A 22,766-nucleotide genomic window follows, 5' to 3' on the forward strand; every position below is an offset into this window, starting at 1 on the left:
TGTAATGTGACTTCCAAGGCCTTGATGTGAGCTGCTGTTGTTTGGCTTATCGTGCTGCCAGGTCTCACTCTTTTTATTTTGTCAAGATAGGAATAAAATGCTTATTTTGCTCCTGACCTCTTCCAAATCGGCACTCATAAGGCAGCAGCTAAATTGCTGAAGCTTCTAGCTCTGATGCTTGGGTCTGCGCAGCAGAGCTGGTGCTTGTTTCCACATGGCATGCTCAGAGTGACACGTCCCTCCTTCTGCTCTGTCACCTGAGGCATTAGCAGTTAGAAATGGGGACCTGCTTCCTGAGAAAGCTGCTTTTGCTGTCTCAACTCCTTCAAAGCCCATGCTAAGTAAAACTACTTTGGTGATGGTTCTGATGAAAGATCACTACGTCTAGACTCCTTAGTGTCAAACATGTAGGTTTGCTAGTGAGGAACAGGGCAGGTAGCAGGTGGGTACCTGCCAGGGCAGTGCCATCATGGTTTTTATTTTTAGAAAAAATATTGCTCAGGGGTTTCCTAAAGCTATTTTAAAGTGTTAGCAAACAAATGAGAAACTTGGTTTTGTGTGTTGTAGTTGTGCTTCCAAAAAGCTTTTATGAGGTCCCTTGCAAGGCACTTTAGTTTCCCCTATGCTGTTATAGAAGATAAGAAGGAAGGTTACTTCCTATTCTTTAACCAGCCATTAACTGGGGAATCAATGTGGAACTCTAAATGTTTGGTTTTCACAGAGAAGCTCTTGGCTACACCTTCCATGAGGCATGTGCAGGGCAATGTGTATGGATGATCTGGAAAGGGGAGCAGGAAAAGGTGTTCCTTTATTGGTGGTACACTTCAGTACCTTGAACAGGCCAGCAGCTCAAGAACTGCAGGGTTTTCAAGGTGGAGTTTGCTAAACTGGCAGGCAAAGTGTCTAAAAATAATAATAATAAAATTTAGGAGGAATAATCTGTAGTCTCTGTAGTAGCTGTTACCTGGGAAGAGACCTCTGAGCTTCTGTGGGTGGTTAAATGCTGAAATCAACTCAGTAATGACCCCAAATCAGGTGGAGACAATCCTGCAGGTTTGTGGGAAGTGAACAGGGATCTGAACACGGATCCTCACAGCGATGCTGTGGGAATTTGTTGCGGACTCGCAGCTTGAATGTTGTGAGCACATCTAGTCCCTTCCTCCTCCTGTCTTTGATCCCAAACACAAGCCAGTCCAGCTCAGTGCTGAAAGCTTCTGCCTGAGAAATCATTTCTTTCTTTCCATACATTTGAAAGAAGGAACAAAACAGATTCAAAACAAGCTGATTCCTTTAATCCTCTCCTTCTCTATCCCTTCCTGCTTGTGGTGTTGGGCACTGAGGCTGCAACATAGATTTTATGTTCTGCTTCTTACTTTCATAACGCATCAAGCAGCTCTTGTAAAAGATTTTTGTGAAATGGCAAACAGTGCTAGAAGATTCAAAATATATGTAAGGAGCTTAATTTGCCAGAAGGGCAAAGTGAGGAATTTCCCTAATTCCATTCCCTCTCCAAAATGAGGATGTGATCAAGTATGTCTAACAGGATCTAAAAGTTTTGAAGCTTGCAATTGCCAATCCTGCTAAGCCCCTATGTTCAGAGCATCTCCTTTCTTGAGAAGAGCTTTGCAAGCAGCTGCTCCAGAGTCACCAGGAATGTTCCTGGTCTGAGCGTTGAGCTGTTAGTGTTTAATGGCACGTCCTCTCCAGGAATTTTGTGTAGTGGAGGCCGCTTTTTCCCACCGGCATCCTAGCCCCTTCTGCAGCCATAACCGCTGCCACGGAGCAGCGGTAGCTGTTTGATGCCAACTGGGCTAACAGCAAAGGCAGCGCCGTGTTCCCTGGAGCAGCAACCCTGCACGTACCAAACCCTTTCACTTGTATTTTCCTTTTGGTACTATCTGATCCTCAGCTGGGGAATGAGGATGGTAGCAGGTGAGTGGCCCAGGGAACATAAGGACAAGGTATTAATCCTGGAAAAAAAAATGGGAGGAGAAGGGACTGTCTCTAGTCTTGCAGCTTCTGTTCACTGTAACAATTCCCTGCTGTTTAATTACCTGGTTGCCTTTATGGAAAATGCTGTAATTGGGATGTGCAATTCTGAACTGATACTATGCTTAAACTTCTTCCAGGTTCTCAAGGATCAAAACCGAAGTTTGCAAACTGAAGTTCAGAAGCTGCAGTCTGTCCTGTCTGAGCAGGTACAGCCACTGTTTACTGAGATCCGATACAGCATCTTATGGTGGGGTGGGGGTTTTTCTCCTTCATCTCCCCATGTCCTTTGGTTTTTTTAAGTGTGTGTGTGTGTGTGTATATATATGTATGTGTATATATATATATATATATTTGCTTAAGGCAACCCTAGATGAGCTGCTTGAAAATCTGGTGTGTAGATCTCGTTGCATTTTAGGTCAGTTTCTCCTCCACAGAAGGTCTGATTTGGGCAGTCATGGTGCCTTTCAGACCAGGTCAGGGCTGTTCAAACAAATTATGAAATGTTTTGTTCTCAAAACTGGCAGGTGGGTAGCAACAATGGGAGCCAAAGAAGATATGCTTGAACTGGGAAGAATATTTACTATATGTTTTTTCTCCTGTTCCATGTTTTTCCCTGTGGCCACTTGCTGCAGTGAATCTAGCTGGTGCTCACACAGGATGTTCAGGTTCCGAGCTGTGCTGGGCCACTTTGCCCAGTCTCCCTTGCAAGCATTGGCTGGAACAACTTTGAACATCCCTGACTTCATACTGCTGTAGAATGAGAAAAATTCCTGCAACACTGGAGAGGAGAGGGAGGGAAAAAAGGACAAATGAAGAAACAAACAAAAAACCTTGCTGGACAGGAAATTATTTTTTGGTCTTGTGCTGGTAGCTGCTGGTGAGCAGCTCCCTGCCTGGACCGATTCCCTTCTGGTGGATAACCAGATTTACAGCCTTATTCCCCTGGGCCTGGCATGTCTGGCATCCTGTCTGCAATAGCAAATGCTCAGAGAAGGCAGGTTTTCCAATTCTTGAGCTGGCTGCTAGGGAGTTAGATGCTGCCTAGCGCTTGGCATTCTTACCACTGATGAGGTTCATGGAGATCCTGTGTCCCACAGCGACTCCTGAAGTCTGTCAGTCCAAAATCATAAAGGCATTTGGGCTGGATCTGCACCTTTCCTGAGGGTTTTGTGTTTTCCCAAGATCCAGATTAGAGACATTACTTTTTCCCTATTCAATTTTTCCTTCTGGATTAGTGTAGTTAAGTAACTGAGGTTCTGGGCAAGATGATGTTGCCTAGACCTTCCTGTTTTTGAAATCCCAATCCAGTATTGATTCAATTAATGATCAACCTATATATATTTTTAATAGGCGAACAAAGACGTGTTAGAGCAAATGGAAAGAAGGTAAGAAGTTTTTCGTCTAATTCAGGGGCTAAAACAAGAAACCTGATTCTGGTAGCAAGGCTACTGTTTATAGCCTTCAAAGATTAACTCTGTTCTGTGTTATTTGTGCCTTTGATTCCTCAGTATGAGAGAGAAGGATGATAAAATCAAAACGGTTGAAGAGCTGCTTGAGGCAGGACTCATACAGGTGGCTAATAAAGAGGAGGAGCTGAAGGTAAAATCTCTTGCGTTATTTTTTATGGGGAAACAGAGACTAAATGCTCTTGTGCAAAGTGTATCTTTGCGTGTCTGTAGTGCAATCTGAGACTATTCCTTTTGCATAGAAAGAGTCATGTCCTAGGCACAATATTTAAAACAGTAACATTGACTTGAGTATAAGTGTTAATGGTGAAGAGTGCTTCTCTCTGCTTATTCTTGAGAAGATATTATAGGATCTTTATCTTGTTTATCCTGGAACAAAACCTAATATATCTGCAGAATGTCTGCTCTAATTTGGAACAAACCTCTCATTAGAAAAGGTGGTTGTGTGATAACTTGGCAGTGTGAAGATTTTGAATCTTTCTGCTTGGTTGGTGGTTTGGAAGGTTAACTGAACCCTACACAGATGATAGCATGGACTAATGTGGATGTTTTTTCCTCTTGCTTTGTTTGAAGTCAGTAATGAGAAATCTGGAAAACTAGTGACAAAAATTCCTACCTACTTTCATCTGAGTTTTGTGAGTGTGTGTGTCCCATTGAACCGGACATGGCCAAGGCAGAGTGCTCTCTACCTACTGTCCCCATGTGCAAGGTGGGGAAAAGCTGCATGTTAGCAAAATGCCAGGAGATGCAGCAGCCTGGATACTAGAGAGCCACAGATGTGAGCACATCACTCTGATGCTTCTCTGCACTTCAGCTACCTACAGATTCAAGTCCACTTTGTCATGTCCACAGGGATATTCAGAGCTCTTCCATTACAACTCTTCTGTTGAGTAATTTGGCTTCAACTGGCGAAGGCATTTATATTCTGGGCTTTCAGATTTTACTTGTTCTAAGGGAAGTGAGTTTTTCCATCAAGCTTAACACTTCTTTCCTTATGCCCATAAATGAGTGTTTCATTATCTGTCTGTCTGTTTTCAAAGGCCTTGCTAACGGAAAATTCATCCTTGAGAAAAGAACTTCAAAGTCTGCAAATTCAGCAATCAGAGCAGGTAGTACTTTTCATCTAAAACTTTTATTACACCTAAACTACATCTAAAAGAATTTTGCTGCTGTTGCAAAAGTCAAGGGAAAAAGGTGAGGATGTCTTTGAAGCCTGTTGGCAAAGCATCCTGTTTTCTTCCAGCATTGGTCTGGAAGCTGCTGTTCTGTCAGATGCTTTCTTATCAAAACTCTCAAATGAGGTGGATCTAAAGGTTCCAGTTTGGCTGAGATTCTGGGTTGATTTCAGTCTGCCACACACTGAAATGGCTGAGAGCTGCCTTTTTGCAAAGATAACAAGCATGGCTGGTGCTCAGGCTGATGCACCATCAGCTTTCTCTGCATCTTTGAACTTTCTGAAGTTAACTCGCATCCGTGCAGCCGTGATTTGGCCCCCTTTTTATTTATGTCTCTGTTTGCAGTGACACTACCATAGTAGTATTGTTTGACGTGCACTCTTTGTCTATTGAAAAATGACTTCTGTGACACGCAGCTCTGCTTGGACAGCTCAAGAGAGCACTTATTTGCTAGAAAAATCACCTATGGTAGAGGAGAACCTGTATAAATAAATATTCTTAGAATGACTGTGAAGTGGAGAAGTGTACAATGCCCATCAGAGTATCTTTTATAGTCTATTCAAAGAGGGGTAACAAAAAAAGCAGTCAGCTGGTTGTCAGCTGGTTCACAACTCAAGAACTTCAATTCACCTTTTTCTCAGAAATTAAGCAAATAGCCCCTAAGGCTGTGACTCGACTGTCTGCTTGCCCCTGAATGAGTAAGTGTACTCTGACCTGCAGAATGGTTTCTCTTTCAGAAACCTGGAATTGCAGTTTGGCCCTTGCTTGTAATGGTCTGCTTGAAACTTCTGACAGTGCTTGTACATTAACCCTTTCAAGCCCGTTATGTGCTAAAGCTGATTGAATGCTGGCCTTGAGGCTCAGCCTCTCCTGGTGAAGATGATACGGATTTTGCGTTGTTTTCTTGGAGTTTGCTGCAGACTTGGTGCTATTGGTTTGCCAGGAAAGAGACCAACTAGTTTTATATAAACTGCCAGATAGGTAAAATTTTGGGGCTGCTACATAGTCTTTGCCCATTACTAAAGAACCTGAATGCTATTCCTTGCCCTTTACACTTGTAAACACCTTGTATTGCTCTCTCCTGTTTTCTAAGTTAAAGATTTCTTTTGTGCAGGTTTCTTTCCAATCACTGGTGGAAGAACTCCAGAAAGTGTAAGTTACTGCAGCAATTTAATTTCAAATTGTTGTTACTTCTGCCTGTCTTTGTTCTATGCCTATGGGTATTTTGCTTTCCCGAGATGACTTTACGATTTGCTTTCAACTGGATGAAGTGTGCGCGCGGCAGGAAAAGCCAGCGCTTCGGAAATGCATCGAGTCGGATCAATACCTTCTGAAAATCCCCCCCTTTTTTTTTTTTTCCTTTTTTTTTTTGCTAAACTACTACTTTCATATGCCAAAATTTGACCAGGCAGGGAATCACTGAATTGCTAGATAATTGTTTTTTCTTCAGTAGGCACTGTAAAAGTGAGCTTGTTTCCTGTATTTCTATGTGTATGTGTATAGATTCCAAGTTAAAAATCTGTATTTTGCTGAAATGCCCAGTGAAGGCTGAAGTTAAGTGCAAGACCTTATTCCAAGATTCACAGATAACTTACTTTTTCTTTTGTCTTAAAATACAAATTATCTGCTTAGCATGTTCCTCTTGCTTTTTGCATCTAGTTTTGCAATTAATGAGTGGTAGAGCCTACAGTAGTGGGAATCTCACTGTGATTCCAGAGGCACCTGCTGCTGATAGCAGAACCAAAGCTAATGTATTAACTCTTGAGCAGCTCATTTGATCAGCTGTTTAATGAGACTCCTCTGCTCTTCCTAAGAATCCATGAGAAGGATGGGAAAATAAAATCGGTGGAAGAACTTCTGCAAGCTGAAATCCTTAAAGTTGCTAGCAAGGAGAAAACTGTTCAGGTACTCATCTTGAGCACTATTGTTTCCTTTCTGTGTCTGTGCCATTGACTACCATTTATTTGTTACTGCACTGCATTCTATAATAACAAATTTGTAGCATCCATTTTTGTGGTGTTTTTTTGTGTTTCCATTGTCCAATCCTGTCTGTTTTGTCATTGAAAAGGCTTTGACACAGGAAATAGAGGCTCTGAAAGAAGAAGTAGGAAATTCCCAGCTTGAGATGGAAAAACAGGTAAAATTACTTAGTGCCAGAAGTGTGAAACAGCCTTGCCTTGGATGCGCTGCTCACTCTTTTCTGTTCTAGTATGTTGTCACTGGCGAATGTCCCTGGATAAGGGAACTTTTTAATGGTGCAGCTACAATGTACTTGGATATAAAGCTGTAAATATTTAGTATAATTACTGCTGCCCTTCAGAAACCCCTTCCCCTGGATGCCCAAGTTTGGGATTCTTAGTTTGCAAGATTTAGCAGGAATTGCTGTTGCTGCAGCATTGGCCCTGGCTGGGCGCGTTGCCCAGTGCCCTGAGCAGACACGGAAACCTTGGGACACCCAAAGGGGTTGGCACCCTCAAACCCTCAGATGCTGAAGGTGCCTCCCCTTCGTTGGTGCCTCCTTCCTAGGACAGTTCCTCTGCTCAAACTGCCTTTGGTTTCCGGGTAGAGTGAAGACCATTCCCATGTTCCAGGAAAGCTGCTCCTGGCAGGGTGGGCTTTGCCCTCAGGAATGCCGAAGCGGAGGAGTGTTGGGTTTTGCAGCATGCCTGCTGTCTAGCATCTAAAACAGTCCCCCTTTCCCCCTTTCCTTAGGGAGCCTATGGTGCAAGCAGCTTAATCCACTGCCATCAGGAAGCTTGCTTGCTTGTTTGTGTGGATTTCTTTTGTCTGCCCCTTTTTCTGTCTGGTTACCTTCTAACATGCCACTGATTTATCTTAGTGTTAAAGCTTTTGTCCTTTTTAGGCAAAGCTTCACGGGGTGTGTTTCTGTCTTGGGCTTTTCCTCAAAGGCAGATTCCCAGGAACTGGAAGAAATATTTTTATTTTCCTTCCCTGGAACTGCTACAGAGCTTGCAAGTAGTAGCTGGAGTTGCAGTCTCTGAAAAGCTGCATTTGAGCTCCAGAGATGATGCACACATGCACTCTTTGGTCTTGTGCAAGCAAAACAGAGGTTGCTGGGGATGTTTGAAGTTCCTGCCATGCAGTGGAGCAAGAATAACTGGACTGAGCTGCTCTGGACAGCCAACAGCTGCATGGCTGAAAACTGTTGTAATCTCAGCTAGCTGCTCTGTGGCCTCTGTCAGGCTTTGATAGAAAATTCAACAGAAATGTTCCCTTTTAAACTTTATTTCTCTCATTCCTGTCCCTTATTAAAAGGGAGCATCACGAAAACCTTTCCCTGTGCAAGGGCTAGAGGTGTTCACTGCGATTTGAGCTGCAGGTGGCTAGTGAGGTGGCTGCCGTCAGTCTCCGCTTTCCTCTTGCTCTCCTGTGGTGGAGCAGTGCTCTGGTGGCTCTGCTCCTGTGCCGTTTGTGTTAGTCCCCTTCTTGCTGGGGAAGAAATCTTTTAAATGGGGAGAGAGTAAATGGTAGAGATGCATTTCTTCATGATTTATTCTCTCTCAAAAAAAAACATGTTTATGCTCACACTGCTGTAGCAAATAGTGCCTGTTGGAATAATCTCCAATTGCCTTTTTCTCTGTTTTTCCCTGAAGCATTTTTTGGTATTGCTATGGCTATTGAACTGAAGTGATGCTTGTTTTCTCTAGGTGTCGATCACTTCGCAAGTCAAAGAACTGCAGACGCTGTAAGTGCGGTTGTTAACATGTCTGATCTGCCCCGTGGAGCCCTCGCTGCCCCACTCCAGTCCCTCTTAGGTCAAGGTTTTCCTGCCTGATGTCTCTAGTATGGGTGAAGTGAGCCAGGTTATTAACAGTTTTCCCAGTGGACAAACCTCCTTGTTACAAAACCCATCACCCTTCTGGGCCTGTCTTTTGAAACCACAAAGTTAAGCACTGTGTGGCCTCCCTAATAACCTACATGGCATTCAATTCAAGTTGGAATGGAGGCATGGAGGCAGGGCACGATGGGCAGATCACTTTGTAATGTAGCTGGATAGATAAATGAGACTTGAGTTATGGATGCTCATCATCCCTGAATAGGGAAGGGGAAGGAAATACATTTAGATAAGGGGAACACCAGTGTATGGAGTCACTGCAGCACGTGTTGGAGCAGAACTCGTGTGGTTTCATTTGAGCAGTGCCATTGACTAAGGGCATCTGTCAGGCTCCTGCTAATCCAGGCTGAGGTGGGAGTGTTCACACGTTGATTTTTAGAATTGTGGTGGTGCCTTTGATCACACAGGCTGCTTTTGTTACTTGTATGCACCAAGGTGTAGGATTCTGTGTTTTTTTTTGTGTGTGTGTGAATAAGATTGGGTCTCTCTCTCTCTCTCTCTGTGTCTATGTCCATATAATGTTACAGGTTGAAGGGGAAGGAAAAGCAGGTGAAAACCATGGAGGCCTTATTGGAAGAGAAGGAAAAAGAGATTGTCAAGAAAGGAGAATGTTTGCAGGTGAACTTCCTTGCAGTTCTAAAGGGCAATAAAAGCTCTGTTGCAGTATTTCTGAATGCAGAAAGGTTGCACTTGTGGTTCTAAATTCACCATTTATTTATTTATTCAAAGGGTCAGCAAGATACAATTGCACAGTTAACCAATAAAGTTCAGGAGTTAGAGCAACAGAACCTGCAACAGCTCCAACAGGTATGGCCTGCCGAGCAGATGCGATTCGGAAACAGGAATGCTTAGCTGACCTGGAGGATGATGTTTGTTGATCCCCCAGCCCTCTCAAAGGTTGTGCCTTGCCTTCAGCCTACAGATCAGTTTTTAAGATCCTACTGACTAGATTGATAGTCTACAGTGCAAAGAGCCCATTAGTTCTGCTGTCTTTATCCAAAGCAGTAACAAGTTCTAAGGGCAGTTCTTTAGTTTGGACAATGCTGTCATTAACGAGTGGCTTCAGTGGCCTGAAAGGCTGGAACTCCTAGTCCGAAGCACAATTGTGCCCTGGGCTCTTGCTTTGATTGCTTTCTTGACCTGTTAAATTTGCAACTCCCTGGAATATTTTGGGTCTGGATTTTCTGCACTGGACTTGAAAGCAAGCAACTGGAAATCCTTGCAGTTGGTTGTTAACTTGTGAAACCTTTTCTTCCTGTCAGATGGTGTTTAGCTCACTTAAGAATTTTCTCAATGAAAGAGATGAGAAGCAGAGTTGCATTCTTGTTCTGGGTGGAGTATTTGTCCCAGGGGAAAGGTGGGAGGGAGAGAAACTGACTGGTGTGAGGTTTAGAATATATAGTGGAAGTCACATATTAAAAATACCAAGGCCAAAAGTTATCTTCCAACCTGTGTCATGTCCCTGATTGTGCAAAGACTTGTTAACTTGATGGCTTTACTGTGCCATCAAATGAGGCTGGGAATTCTTTGTTTGCCAGGTACCTGCTGCATCCCAAGTCCAGGACCTGGAGAGCCTGTGAGTATGCTTAGCTGCCCCTTCCCAAGCGCCTGCTGGTAACGTGCTCAGTGCTGGCCTTTCGCTTAAATTGGCATGTAGGACTTGGTTTCAAGAATTTTATGGGCTTTGCTAAAGCAAACTGTTAGTGCTGCTGGGTGTGCAGCAGCCAGCGTGTCTGCTGCTCTGTGTAATGATGGTCTGGTGGTCGCACGAGGAAGCAGTCACCCAAGGCTCCCTTAACTGCTTGTGTTTAGTGATACTTCCTCCTGTTTAGCTTGTTTAGAGGGTGTTTTGGAGTGCCCAAGGCCCATACTGCATGGTGGAGTCAGTTAAGCAGTGAACAGATAGATCTTGCTGGTTTGGGTCTGAGAGATGCAATAGTCAGTTCTCCAGCTCCTGCTTTGTGAAATATGTTGCTGTGCTTTCCTCTGCTTTTGGCTCTGCTCTGCCTGACTGTGCAGCTGCCCTAGATCAGAGAAATACACGTGTGATTGTGCCAAAAAGGGCTCTCAGCATAGTTATTGCTATGAGCTGCCTGCCTGACAGGGCTCCAGTATAGCCAGTCTGTGACACCTCGAGGATTGTCACCTTTGGGAGGCTGGTCCCTGGCACGTGCTTCAGAGCAAGGTGGTTTGGAGGGTTTTCCCGGGAGATCGGTTGCTTCTCTCCCACCTCTGCTCTGGATCTCATGAGCTCAGTTGTGGCTAACTGCATTTGTTAACTAAGATGTGAAGTGTCCAGCTTGCCCCAGGCCAGTTCTTACCAGGTGAATGTTTGCAGTACACATTCCTGCAGCTGACGTGTATTTTTTGTTAGTTTTCTTGGTTTAGAGCCTTAGCGTGATGGTTCTTTTCCAGTGTGTGTGCTCTCCATGTGGCTCATGATTGTAGATAGTGCACAAAGTTGAGCTGCTTGCTGCTGCTGAAGGCTCTGTGCAAGCTAGAGCATCTCTCCCTCTTTTTAGCCTCAATTCTTATTTTTTTATTATTTTTACTATTTTCAAAACGAATTCTGCAGGTTGAAAGGGGAAGAAGAACAAATGAACAAGTTGAAAGCTGTATTGGAAGAGAAGGAGAGAGAAATTGCAAACCAAGTAAAACAGTTGCAGGTAAAGTTTTGCTAGAATTGGCTTGTGCTGCAAGAAGCGATGTACATTTTATGCTTTTTTTAAATAAAACTAATAAATAATATTTATAAAAGTATTGCTTCTTTTCTTTAAATAGGATGTGGAAAAGGAAAATGAATCATTTAAAGTTCAAATTCAAGAATTAAAACAGGAGAACTGCCAACAGGTACAGTGAATGAGCAAAGTTAAAGGATTGGCAAGATGGATGCATGGAAGACTTAGTAGTTGTGTTGCCTGTGCCCATCCAGGAACAACTCAGGGTTGAATTGCTTTAAAACAGCATTCCTGATGGTTGGATATCTGTTCCTGCTTCCCTTTAGTGTGTGGATTTGCAGACTTGTGTTTTTTCTAATGCTTGTTGTGTTTCCCTCTGGCTTTCCACCCTTATCTTTAAAGTCAGTGCATCACTGTGGGGGTTTTTGGCCAAAGGAGGCTAGACAGGATTCCCTGGAGGGCCAGAGCTCTGCACTTGGTGTTGCAGCAATGATGGATTCACCAGGAGGGTCACTCTCTTTGCTCATGTGCTCCTAATGAGTTTCTGATCTGTTTGTAGGTGTCTCTGGCTGCCCAAAGGGAGGAGCTTCTGCAAGTGTAAGTACTGCCATAAGTTGAATGCAATAGATGAACACTCTGTTTTACTTATTGCTTGGAAAGCGTAAATGAATTTCAAAACAAAACAGAAACTTTGGTACCTAATAAAACCTGAGCATGCAAGTACTCCTCATGCTAATAATCTTCAACTGTGGTCCTCAGCAAACAGTACTTGCTCTGTATGTTGTGCTCACAGTGTAAGCAAGCCATGATGGGGTCAATTTTAGGTGCATGTCAGCTCAGCTGTCTGAAGAGTCAGATATTAGGGTTCCAAGCAAAACTGAGAAGCTCTTTTCCTACAACCACAGCCTGGCAGCAGATTTTTGTTCATATCACAGAACAGCCTGGTGGAAATCTCTCCCCAAGGCTTTTCTTTGGAGTAGAAGTGGGGTACAGTGCAAAGCTGAACTGCAGCACAGGTCTGTGTGGCAGCTTGTGGCCTGCCAGCTTACACTGGGCTGCACAAATTGCCACTGTCATGCATTTTGCCTGCCTGAATTATGTTCTTTTAAGTTAAAAGTGACTTAAAAATTGTGACCTAGGTATAAGAAAATGAATGTTCCCATCCAGTGAGCAGTGCTCATCCTGAGGCTTCGTGCTGACTTAACGGCTGCAGTGCCTTTCCATGGCCTTGATAAATGTGTGCAGATGCCTGTTGTAGGCAAACAGCAGGTTTACAACAGCCTTCGTTCTGTCAGCCTGTGGTTCAGGGCAGTGGGAAGCAAGCAGTGCTGTCAGGTCAGCAGGAAGAGTCTTTTGAGCAGGATGTATTGCTAGAAAAGAAAACATGCTAGCCTGTGCAAAGGGAGGGTATCGGTGCTTCGTTTGCAAAGTCCTAAATGTCTCCTGACTTGTTTGTGATTCTCTTTGGTAATTCAGTATTGCAGGGAAGGAGAAAGAGATCACCAGTCTCCAAAGCGAGCTCGCCTCTCAGAGAAATGCTTTCGAGCAACAGAGGAAAAAGAACAACGTAAGGACCCCCCTGCCACTACCCCTCACTGAAAAAAATATTATCTGTGCGTGCAAATGCCTAGGGCATTTTTCTGAGAAACCACTTTTCTGGTAACTGTCTGCCACATTGTGTGCCCTGAACACTCTGCTTCCTCCCCTGGGTGTGAATAAGCATCCCCTACCTCCTGCTCCAGGTTTTACCAGCTTCTTCACTGATTGCTTAACCTGTGAGTGAGGAGACTTGCTGGAAGACGCTTCTCACAGCAAATTCTCACAACTTAATTCAGCCTTGTGAGCCCTGTTGGGGAAACATGCCTGTTCCCTAGGGAAGAGGGAAGGATTTGGGGGATGAAAGGAGGTTGTTCTGAGTTTCATGATCAGTGTGTGCAGACATGGGAGGAGGTGTTACCTTCAGGCCTCTAGGATCTGGCTCTTCCCAATATGAAAAATCAGAATTAGGCACTTTCCGGAAAAGGACAAGGACAGTAACTGTTTATTTTATGGTGGCCACTGACAGTGCAATACAGATTGTTTGCAGCTGGAGGCAAAATATGTATCTTCCAACAGAGAGCTGTGATATTACCTCCCCTGAATGCATTACCTGTGCTGGGCGAGAGAATGGCATCCTTAAATCATGTAAAAGGAGGTTATTAAAATAGAGTGTGTTTAGCTCATTTTTCTTTACTTGATAGCCTACAAAAGCCAGCAAATACCACACAATAAGCCATATAGACTTAAAAAAAAATGACCCAGTGTGTAAGAAAGACAGAAGGAAAATATTGAGAGTGTGTTGCTCTTGGCTTTTGAGCAAGTAATGCAGCTTAAGAGCTGAATTAGAGTAGAGGGAAAGTGGTTAGGTAGTTTTGGAAGATTGATGACTGGGCAGGCAGACTGTGTACGTGCACTTCCCATGGGCTCGTTTCCCAGGGAACTGCAAGGTTTAAGTGCCCTTCATCATGCAGGCACGAACCTGGCTGCTGCTAAAGGCAGAACATGCCTGTAAATCCCAGCTTTCCATGTGGTGGTTTTTAACCGTTTTCCTCCCGCCCTGTTCAGTGGAAGAACTCATAGGTTAGGCAGGAAAAAAAATCAAGGAAGCAGAACTGGTGTAGGGACCTCCTTGGATTTGGATGCTTAGTGTGGCGAATAAAAAGATGCAGCTGTTTCAAAATAGTCCTTTCCTGAAGCTGGCTGCTGAGAGTTCAGAGAGAGGAAAAATCAAAGTCCCATTATCTCCTCTGCACAAGGCCACCATCCTTCCTAGATAACAACAGTGAGGCAGTTCCTTTATTTATTTGTTTATTTTAAAGAGGTTTCAGCCTCAAGGCGCTCAGGCTAATAACTGTGAGCTTGCATGATGGCATCTTGTGGCGTACACGTTTGATGACCTTGCCAAGAAAGACAGAGGAGCAGAGCACGGCGCCGTCCGCGCGCTGCCCTCGTCGCCGGCGACGTCCCCGAGCCTTCCAGGCGGGCGCTGCCCGGGGAGCCGGCATTTTAATTCCGGGGGGTGGTAAAAGCTGCAAAACACATCCCAAAACTTTGTGTTTCCCCAGGCAGCCCTGGCTTTTCAGGGCTGTGCTGAGGCACAAGGATCTCCGCAGCGGGATCCAGTGGCAGGATGGAGGCGTAAATGTTGTACGCTGCCATGTGTATTGGGGTCCATTCTGGGGTCTGCACCGCGACATGCCTAACACTCTGTTGTGCAATCTGTGGTTTGGTGTCTGTGTTCCTCACTACTTTTTGAACACTTCCCTCTTTCTTCTCACAAGTGCAGTCAAAGTGTGGGGTTGTGAGCGCTCAGCTGCTCGGTGACCCTGGCATTGGTTTTAGATATGGGGAACTACTGGGCAGAAATTGGCACTTCTCCTTTTTTCATTCAAACTCTTGAGCATCGCTCCTATTTTCGCTAGTGTACGTCATCCTGCCCAGCAAAATCATCTTGCAGTAACCAGCATTTAAATGCAAATGATGGGATGTAATGCAAAATATATCTCTGAAGTAAAAGCGGAAACAGTTTGAATATTGGCTGAACTGAAATCGTTCTTTCTAAAAATGATTAGGAGCTTCGGAAGAAAAACTGGAAAGCAATGGAAGCATTGGCATCAACTGAAAAAATGCTGCAGGACAAAGTGAACAAGACTGCCAAGGTTGTAATGTTAACCGCTAGAAATGATGCATTAAGCTAGAAGCAGATCTGCAGCTGTTTTTTTTTTTTTTAATCAGATGGGGGCATTTAACTTTTACTGCAGTTTAAATATAGTCTGTTCTGAGTGATCATTCATATACTCTCACCTTTGCTTCTTCCTGTCGTCTTTAGGTTTATTTTATTTTTCCTTAATTTGTGGGCCTGCTGATTTGATTTCTGTTTGCATAATTGTTAGAGCTGTCGTGAATCTCTTCTCTTTGTGGGGAGCCCTCGGAAGGAGCTGTGCTGGTGAGCAGCCTGCTTTCATCTACCGGCCTTTCTCTGGGCTTGAATAAATCTAGTGGACCCATGAAGAATTGGGATCATTATTTAAGAACCTGGGAGCTTCTCAGTAAAGTAAAGGAACTTCACAGCAGTGAATTTGTTCCTTGGAAGCACCTGGACAGGGCCTGTCAGACCCAGTGGTTGGAGCGATACGGGGAGCGAGTTGTTCCGCAAAGCGCTCGTCTTTGTTACGAGCCTGATCTGGTGTTAATTGTCATCGTGCAAAATTCAAAAAGCATCAAAATAACCTTAAAATGCAAGTCATGCAGCCAGGAGCAGATGAGCGCTGCCTTGGGCTTACATATTGGTGTTTCCAAGACTTTTGGTATTTCCAAGTCTCCACTCTGGGCTCAGTCCAGTGTTTGGAGAATTTGTGTAACTGCTTCTGCTGTGTCTTAAATGCTTGTCTGTTTTCTCTTGCAATCTAAAGATTTTGATTAAACAGCCTGAGTTGCCCCAAACTAACACACTTAGCCCAGTTCTGCAGCCTGATGTCTCCTGTCTGATTCTGTCTCTGCATCTCAACCTACTAATGCCACTGCAGGCTCTTGCAGTAGAGGAACTCAGAGCACCAAGTAACTCAGTAACACTGACATTAAATAAAATCAAATACTAGTGAGGGATGTACCGTGAAGGTTGCCTTATGCATATAGGGGTCCCAGCTCTCTATATTTAAACTTAAACTTGAAGCCCCAGTGTAATGTGCGTAGAGTGAAATAAGCCTGTCCGCCACAAGCACAGCAAACAAACATCCCCGGGCTGGTTGTCTTTTAATGCTAAATAAATTTCAAAGTAACTAGAGATCTGTGGTGTCTCGTGGCTCTGTGGATCTTTTTTTAGTTTGCAGAGCGATGACAGAGCAAACCTGGAGATTGTCACACAGCTCTAATAATTACTACCCATTCCATCCAAGCTTGGGGAAGGAGGATGTGAGGGTCTCCCTGTTAAGCACTTAACAGTAATATTTATAAGATACAATATTGCTTTCTTGGCCTGGTTCAAATGTGCATTGACACAAATTTTCCTTTTGACTTTAATTCTGTTTTAATGTAGTGATGTTGATTTATAGTGATTTTTTTTTCCACCAGAAATTTGTTTAGAACGAGTATATATTCTTTAAATGTTGATCAGACAAACTTCTTGTTTGTGAGATCTTGCTCAGTGTATTTGAGTGCAAGGGTTGGTGTGATCTATGAATACAGCTACTCAGCACAAGTTAATTTGTATTGTAAATGGTGGTGTAAAATCTGTAGGAACAAGCTGGTTTGGATGCGATGGGTAATAGCTAAAAAGCATGAAAAAATGTGAAGGCCAAAATCTGAAGCAATTTAATGTCATTTTTTGAAGCAAGCTACTGGCAAATTTAGAGAAGGTAGAGCCTTTCTCACTCAAAAAAGACTTTTCTACGTTTGACTTTAGGCCTAGAGGAGGGTGTTGCCAGGTGCAGTGTGTTTCCCAGCTTCATGTGAGCCCTTCTCTTGGTTTAGGAGAGGCAGCAGCATTTGGAAGCTGCAGAGATGGAGACGCGAGAACTTCTCCAGAAGCTCTTCCCGAAAATGTCCCTTCCTTCGAACGTGGTAAGAGAAGCAGCTCTCGGGATCCAGATGCGCTGGGCACCCCTGAGCACTAAACCAGTCCCTTTTTGCCCCAAGGTATTTGCAGAGGAAAATGACTCTTTTCTGCTGGCCCCGTGTGTACCTGCCAGCAGCAAAAAGTTTGCTCTAAGAACAGACAATTACATTAAGAAAAGTGTTTAAAAAAGACAACAACCCCCATCCTATCATGTTACCGTTATCTTGTTTTTTTTACCTCACTATCATCTGTTTCATCTGCCTGTGTTATCTTGTCTCTAAGGCAGTAAACTTTAAGAGCAGATAGTCTGCTGAGTGTTTATTCCCCGTCTAGGAGCAGTGGGAATCTCCTTTCCCAATAGCTGCTGAACATCCTTTTCCCAGGGGCCTTGCTGCCTCTAGGGCAGTTAATGTAGCTCAAAAGTGTGAATTTTGTTCTCAGAGTCTCTTTGAAAATCCCTGACTTGCAGTTCTGCATTCCCGGTGACTTGTGAAGGAAACCTGCGTTTGCCTGGTTTAGGTTCTGTGACTGTTGTGAGCAGGGGCTAGAAATGCAGCTCTGGGGTTGACTTGTAACGTGCCCTAAAGAACTTTTGAATACTCCTACTTAAATATTCTCCATGTTCTGAAGGTAGTGTCATGATGTCCCAAAAAATCGCTCTTTTCTTTTTTTTAAAACAATCCATCTTCCTGGTGAATTTCCTGAAAACCCATTGAAAGAGTCCACTTTAACTATTCATGGATTTTTGGAAAACGTTTTTCTAAGTCTTCAAATATTTGTCGTAGAGCCCCGGCACTCGCAGGTGGACCTTTGTGACCCAGCTGGATTTCAGTAGCTCCAAACCTTATGAGCTGTGTCTCTCCTGTACTTTGTATTCCTGGATTGCTGCCCGTGGGCTGTCAGCTCGGCTCGGCCGTGCGCGGTGCTGGATGAACAACTCTTGGAGTGCGTTAGCTCAGGGAATTCGAGTGCTGAAATGCTCTTCCATAATCCTGCAGTTGCAAGGCAGATGTGCTGAGGATACATTTATTGAGGTTGCTTGTAGCCCTAACAGTGTATTTCCCAACAGAGTCATAGGGAATGGATGTGTGGGTTTGAAAAAATGGCTGAAGAATATCTGAGAGGAGCCTCAGGATCTGAAGAGGTCAAGGTAAGCACGAGTAATGAAGAGCTTTCTTGTACATGGCATGATTTCCAAGATCTATAGCATTAAACGTGCTCTGCATTGCGAGATTCGTGTGAGTTAACAGCTGATAAGAAAACTTTTATAAGTATTTGCATCTTGTAAGTAAGGAACGTATTTGAAAATCCTAGAAGGACCTTATGGAGTTGTGAAAACGTTAATGAAATAAAAATCCCTGATCCCTTTCCAAGTATATGGTTTGTTGTCAGGCAGTCATCAAGTGACTGTAGTAACTTGTGAGATGGCTGTGACTGGATAGTGAAAAGCTGCACTTGATATTGGTGCCTTTGCATGGGATGGAAAGGAAACCTGCTGATGTAAATAACAGCTTGTGACCATAAGCTAAAGAGTAGAGCTCAAATCTGAGAGCTGGGCTGTAACTCTGCTGGTCTCCCTTCTCCTTTGGCAGGCTATGGAGCAGAAGTTGAAGGAGGCTGAGGGAATGAACGCGCTGTTGCAACTGGACTGTGAGAAGTACAAGTCAGTCCTGGCAGAGACAGTAAGTGACCCGCGTGCCCGCTTGGGCTCTGCGGGGCTGCCTCCCTCCTGATGCAGTGCTCAAACTCTCCATGTTCTCGCCCTCTTCCTAGGAGGGGATTTTGCAAAGGCTACAGAGGAGCGTGGAAGAGGAAGAGAGTAAATGGAAGATAAAAGTCGAAGAGTCGCAAAAGGAACTGAAGCAGGTATTGCTGAAGAAGTGTCTTTTGGGATGGCCAGGTGACCTCTGCTTGAGGTCAGAGGGTGTTTGAGCAGATGAAAAGGTGAAGTCAATCAGCAATGGGTAAAATAGCCATTTTTGTGACAGTTGGACTTTGTGCTGAGATGCTTAGTTTCATGCTGAGCAGTGGTTTTTTTCTCTTTTTTTGAGAGACATCTTTCTATTTAAAAAAAAAAACCCTAAGAAGTGAGGGAATGGTTATGTTTGGATTTGTGGGTATGTTCAGCTGCTGTCTTCAGAGAAGTGAGAACAAGCAGCACGGGTGTGAGGTCTTTAACTGGTCTGTTAAGTCCTTGGCACACCCTTCTGCAGGTGATGCAGGAAGCAGGCAAATAGCGCATGATAATAATAATAATGCCAGGTGGGATAGGAGGTCCAAGAGGCAGGAAAATAGGTGTGATCCACTAATGTGCCCAGGAGTACAAATGTTTCTGATCCTGGCAACTCAAACTGTGTTTGGTAGCCAGTCCTTCTTAAAAAGTCAATTTGTGAAGAGATAAAGGGTGTTTTGCAGAAAGGTTTAAATATTCTATAATCATAAGCAGTTTTTTGAAGATGCTAAACTAGCACTTAAAATCCATTATGGTCAACTAATTACACTTGAAATTGCCTGCAGAGCTTTTCTTTTTGGGAAGGCTCTGTTGTTAGCAAAAGTGGCAGGAGAAAAGCCTTTTATGTTTCTTTCCCAGTCTGGCATTAAAGTAGGTCAAAGTGATTTGTTTGTTTGTTTTGAAAGATTTCTTAACTAATTCTGCTTTGCAAATTTGGGTGCCAGGGTATGAGCCTGGAACAAACATATAGGTGAATTAAAAACCTTTTGTTTTGAGGAGCTTTATAACAAGCTGTCAGCTCTTGAGCTATAGATGTGCTACCATCTGCTACGCTTATGCAGTCTCTAATGTGGCTAAATATGCTGGGTTTAGCTATGCATAGCTTGTGAATGCAGACTATCTTCACTGTAAAGTGACTATAAAGGATATTTCCCTTGCTGCAAATAACAGACCAGTAGCTTAGTCCTTGTGTGCCAAATAGTTGTCATCTAGCTCCCAATAAATGTTCAAGAACTCTATATTGGTGGAAAGGCAGAAGAGATGTGAGCATGTTATAATGAAGACTTAATATATTGAGTTACTTGAAGGTCTTGTTTTATTTGCAGGCACTGTGATTTTGTTGTGCTTAATGTTTTTAAGGCATAGAAGTAAGTCTATGTGCATTTGGAGAGTTTGACTTAGACCAATCTCATTAAATGATGTATTTTTCTTCCTTAAACTGCAGTTACGCTCTTCGGTCATTCCTTTGGAGCATGAGATGGAGAGGTTAAAGGAAGAAATCAAAGAAGTTGAAACTGTAAGTACAGATGTTTCTTTCCTTTGAAACTCAGAACACAAATTTAAAACATGTTTTACAATTTGTACATATTGGGACCGCTGTCTTGCATGTACCACAGTTTGGGTTGTAGTTTAGTTGAAACTTTGGTTGGTGTGTTTCAAAAGCAGGTGGATAAAGCTGAGCCCTAGGAAGTTTCTTTTTCAGTTTATTTATTTATTTATTTATTAACATTTCACTACTTGTCCACTGGGGGCTGAGGCTCTGCAAAGTGAGGCCTTTTGTTTGGGAGGCCAAGCAGTTTACTTTGATGTATCTGCTTTTTGATGATCTTGGACTTGATTCTTTTATGTTCAAAAATCATGTTACTTTTGAAGTGTAACAGTTTAAATCTGTGCGTTGTGCGATTGCTAGGTTTGAAATGCTCTCTAAATGTCATGGAGTATTTGATGCAAACTTGTAGCTAATAATAAATTAAGAAATGATATTGTAAGGTAAAGACTTTGAAAATGTCTTTTTAACTCTGTTTTTCTGTTTCTAGCTTAAAAAAGAGAGAGAACATTTGGAAAGTGAACTAGAAAAGGCAGAAATAGAACGATCTACTTATGTTTCAGAAGTCAGAGAGGTAAACATAATTGACCAAACTGTCCTTTTTCTTTTGGTTACCAGCCAGCTGGCAAACTAATCAGTGCTTAGCCCCTATGGCTGAGGGGTTTGAATGCCTGTGACCTTAGGGTAGGCTGACACGCTAATAACAGAGCAGAAAAGAGGTGGGCATCCTAAGGAGACAAATCCTAAAACTCTAAACTTCATTTCAGCTCAAAGATCTGTTGACTGAATTGCAGAAAAAACTTGATGATTCATATTCTGAAGCAGTAAGACAGAATGAAGAGTTAAATTTGGTAAGAAGCTTGTTCTCCGCTGGGCACACACCAGGCTCCCAGCATACTTACAAAGCGGAGACTTATTTCAAATCCTGTCTGTTCTGCTAACCTCTTCAGCTTGATATTTTTGTCCATTGCAATCATTTATGTAGTCTGACTTTTACAATTTGTCTCTCTCTGCTCCTAACAATAGCATGTCTGGTCCTTGAGGTTTTTTTTCCCAAAGTCTTTAGAACTTTCATCCCTGAAACTTCTTCAAAACCAATGTTTTCTACAGTGTAGACAAGTGTAGCTGCAAATATAATGTCCTTGGGGCAATAGAAGTTGTGCTCTCATCAGCTCAATTTGAGGATTATCCTCTGGGCTCTCAAAGCTTTTGAGGATACAACTTTGATGTCCGTGTAAGCCTGGCAGCAGAGAGCCTCTTCTGTGCTGCTTTGTACATACAGAAATCAGCCAAAACAACATTAGGTTTGTTCCGAGCGTGCAGCCACTGAGCAGTCGGCATCCTGAGGTGGCAGAATGGCTGCTCTGGGTTGTGGCATGCACCACACAGGGTGTGTTTTGGCTGGTTATGCTTTTTAGCATTTAAAGTTCCTAAAGCAAGCTTCTCGAGAAGCAGCTGAATTAAGTGTTGTCAGACCTACAGCCCCAAAGAGGCATGATTTTGCAGTCTGAGTCCTTTCAATTCTCATGTTTCCAGAATAACATGGGTTTTTTTGAGGCTGTAAGAGCAATCTGGTCCTTCCTCTGCTTGTGTGAGTCAAGCTTGCTTCATGGTTTTGAACCAGAATGAGGGAAGGCTCTTTTTTTTTTTTGCCACCACGTCCTTGCTAATGGATTTTAGAGCAGCTGATGGGACAACCTGTCACTGCTGGCCAAACTACTGGGCTTGCCAGGGAACCACCACTAATGTAACTGCATTAAAATAGTTGATTTAAACTTGGGTCAATTGTGAGTATTTTTCAGTGTGCCTGGCAAGCCTAGTATAGCATTGATTAGCGTCCTGCCTCAGCAATGGAAGCCTCTTGTTTTGAAAGCAAGGGAAATGGGAATTGAACGCGTGTCTTGGAGTTAATCAGCAAGTGCCAACCTCTCGAATGCAAGAGGCAATGCTCTATTATGTCTCCAACAACAAAAGCCTGAAAAGCTGAGCTCCCCAGCAGGGCAGCTTGACTCCACAGTCCGACGGTGCCGTGCTGGTAGGAGCAGGAGCGTGCAGGATGCTTGGGAATGCTGGCAAGTTTACAGACTGCTTTTGTAATAGGCAGGAGGCTGAGGAAGGGAAGTGATGGCGTTTCAGAATTTCCCTCTGACTTTTAAGGTGAGTGGGGAGAGCAGACAGAGCTGCAGAGGAGCCCGCCAGTGCTTCCCTGAGCTGTAGAAAAACAGCATGCACCAGCCCAGGTGCTGCAACGAGGGAAACCTTCCAAGTCCAAGGCAAATATAATGCAGGGGGTGGAATTAGTGGGAAATCAGCACTCTGAGTAGCTTATTGTTCATTTCTTTAATCCCCTGCTGGTTCCCAAGCAGATTGACAGCAGGAATAGTGAACATCAGCGAGGCACTCTTCAGAGTCACAAATCCAACAAAATTGGTACTCAAGCTTCTTGTTAGCATTCTTATTTGGGGCTTGAGTTTTAAGTGCTGTGGCTGGTTCTGTGTGCTATGTTGAAGAGCCATCAAAATATTCTTAAAAAATGTTTATATCCTTTCTTTGGAAGGCTCTATTTTAAGGGCAGCCAGTAGAAAAGATTCACCCCTCTTGACTGAAATAGTTTCACTTTTTAGATTGAGTCTAAGCACAATCGACAATTTAATATATCCCTGTCAGTGATTCATTCCTTGATGTGACATTAACAGACTGGTTAAGTCAACGTTGTAATAAATGGCAC

General features: G+C 43.4%; 1 protein-coding gene across 5 annotated transcripts in view; it reads left to right on the forward strand.

Moving 5' to 3' along the window:
- Window positions 1–22,766, forward strand: part of KTN1 (kinectin 1) — a 48,962-nt gene that overhangs the window by 19,373 nt on the left and 6,823 nt on the right. For 2 of the 5 annotated variants that reach the window (XM_088539111.1, XM_088539130.1), the window contains exons 17-39: window positions 2,130–2,198; window positions 3,343–3,377; window positions 3,501–3,591; window positions 4,499–4,567; window positions 5,748–5,785; window positions 6,448–6,538; window positions 6,702–6,770; window positions 8,302–8,339; window positions 9,017–9,107; window positions 9,219–9,296; window positions 10,028–10,065; window positions 11,065–11,155; window positions 11,271–11,339; window positions 11,727–11,764; window positions 12,644–12,734; window positions 14,779–14,865; window positions 16,676–16,765; window positions 17,830–17,910; window positions 18,353–18,442; window positions 18,534–18,626; window positions 19,937–20,008; window positions 20,529–20,612; window positions 20,806–20,889. In XM_088539111.1, coding sequence (XP_088395237.1) covers window positions 2,130–2,198; window positions 3,343–3,377; window positions 3,501–3,591; window positions 4,499–4,567; window positions 5,748–5,785; window positions 6,448–6,538; window positions 6,702–6,770; window positions 8,302–8,339; window positions 9,017–9,107; window positions 9,219–9,296; window positions 10,028–10,065; window positions 11,065–11,155; window positions 11,271–11,339; window positions 11,727–11,764; window positions 12,644–12,734; window positions 14,779–14,865; window positions 16,676–16,765; window positions 17,830–17,910; window positions 18,353–18,442; window positions 18,534–18,626; window positions 19,937–20,008; window positions 20,529–20,612; window positions 20,806–20,889 — 1,677 coding nt within the window. The remainder of the gene's footprint in view (window positions 1–2,129; window positions 2,199–3,342; window positions 3,378–3,500; window positions 3,592–4,498; window positions 4,568–5,747; window positions 5,786–6,447; window positions 6,539–6,701; window positions 6,771–8,301; window positions 8,340–9,016; window positions 9,108–9,218; window positions 9,297–10,027; window positions 10,066–11,064; window positions 11,156–11,270; window positions 11,340–11,726; window positions 11,765–12,643; window positions 12,735–14,778; window positions 14,866–16,675; window positions 16,766–17,829; window positions 17,911–18,352; window positions 18,443–18,533; window positions 18,627–19,936; window positions 20,009–20,528; window positions 20,613–20,805; window positions 20,890–22,766) is intronic. The other 3 variants (XM_088539117.1, XM_088539123.1, XM_088539134.1) reach the window with 3 other exon arrangements.

Source organism: Tinamus guttatus, unplaced genomic scaffold, assembly GCF_059628265.1.
Source record: "Tinamus guttatus ecotype Peru unplaced genomic scaffold, ASM5962826v1 Tinamus_guttatus_pri_ptg000048l, whole genome shotgun sequence".
NCBI classification, from domain to species: domain Eukaryota; kingdom Metazoa; phylum Chordata; class Aves; order Tinamiformes; family Tinamidae; genus Tinamus; species Tinamus guttatus.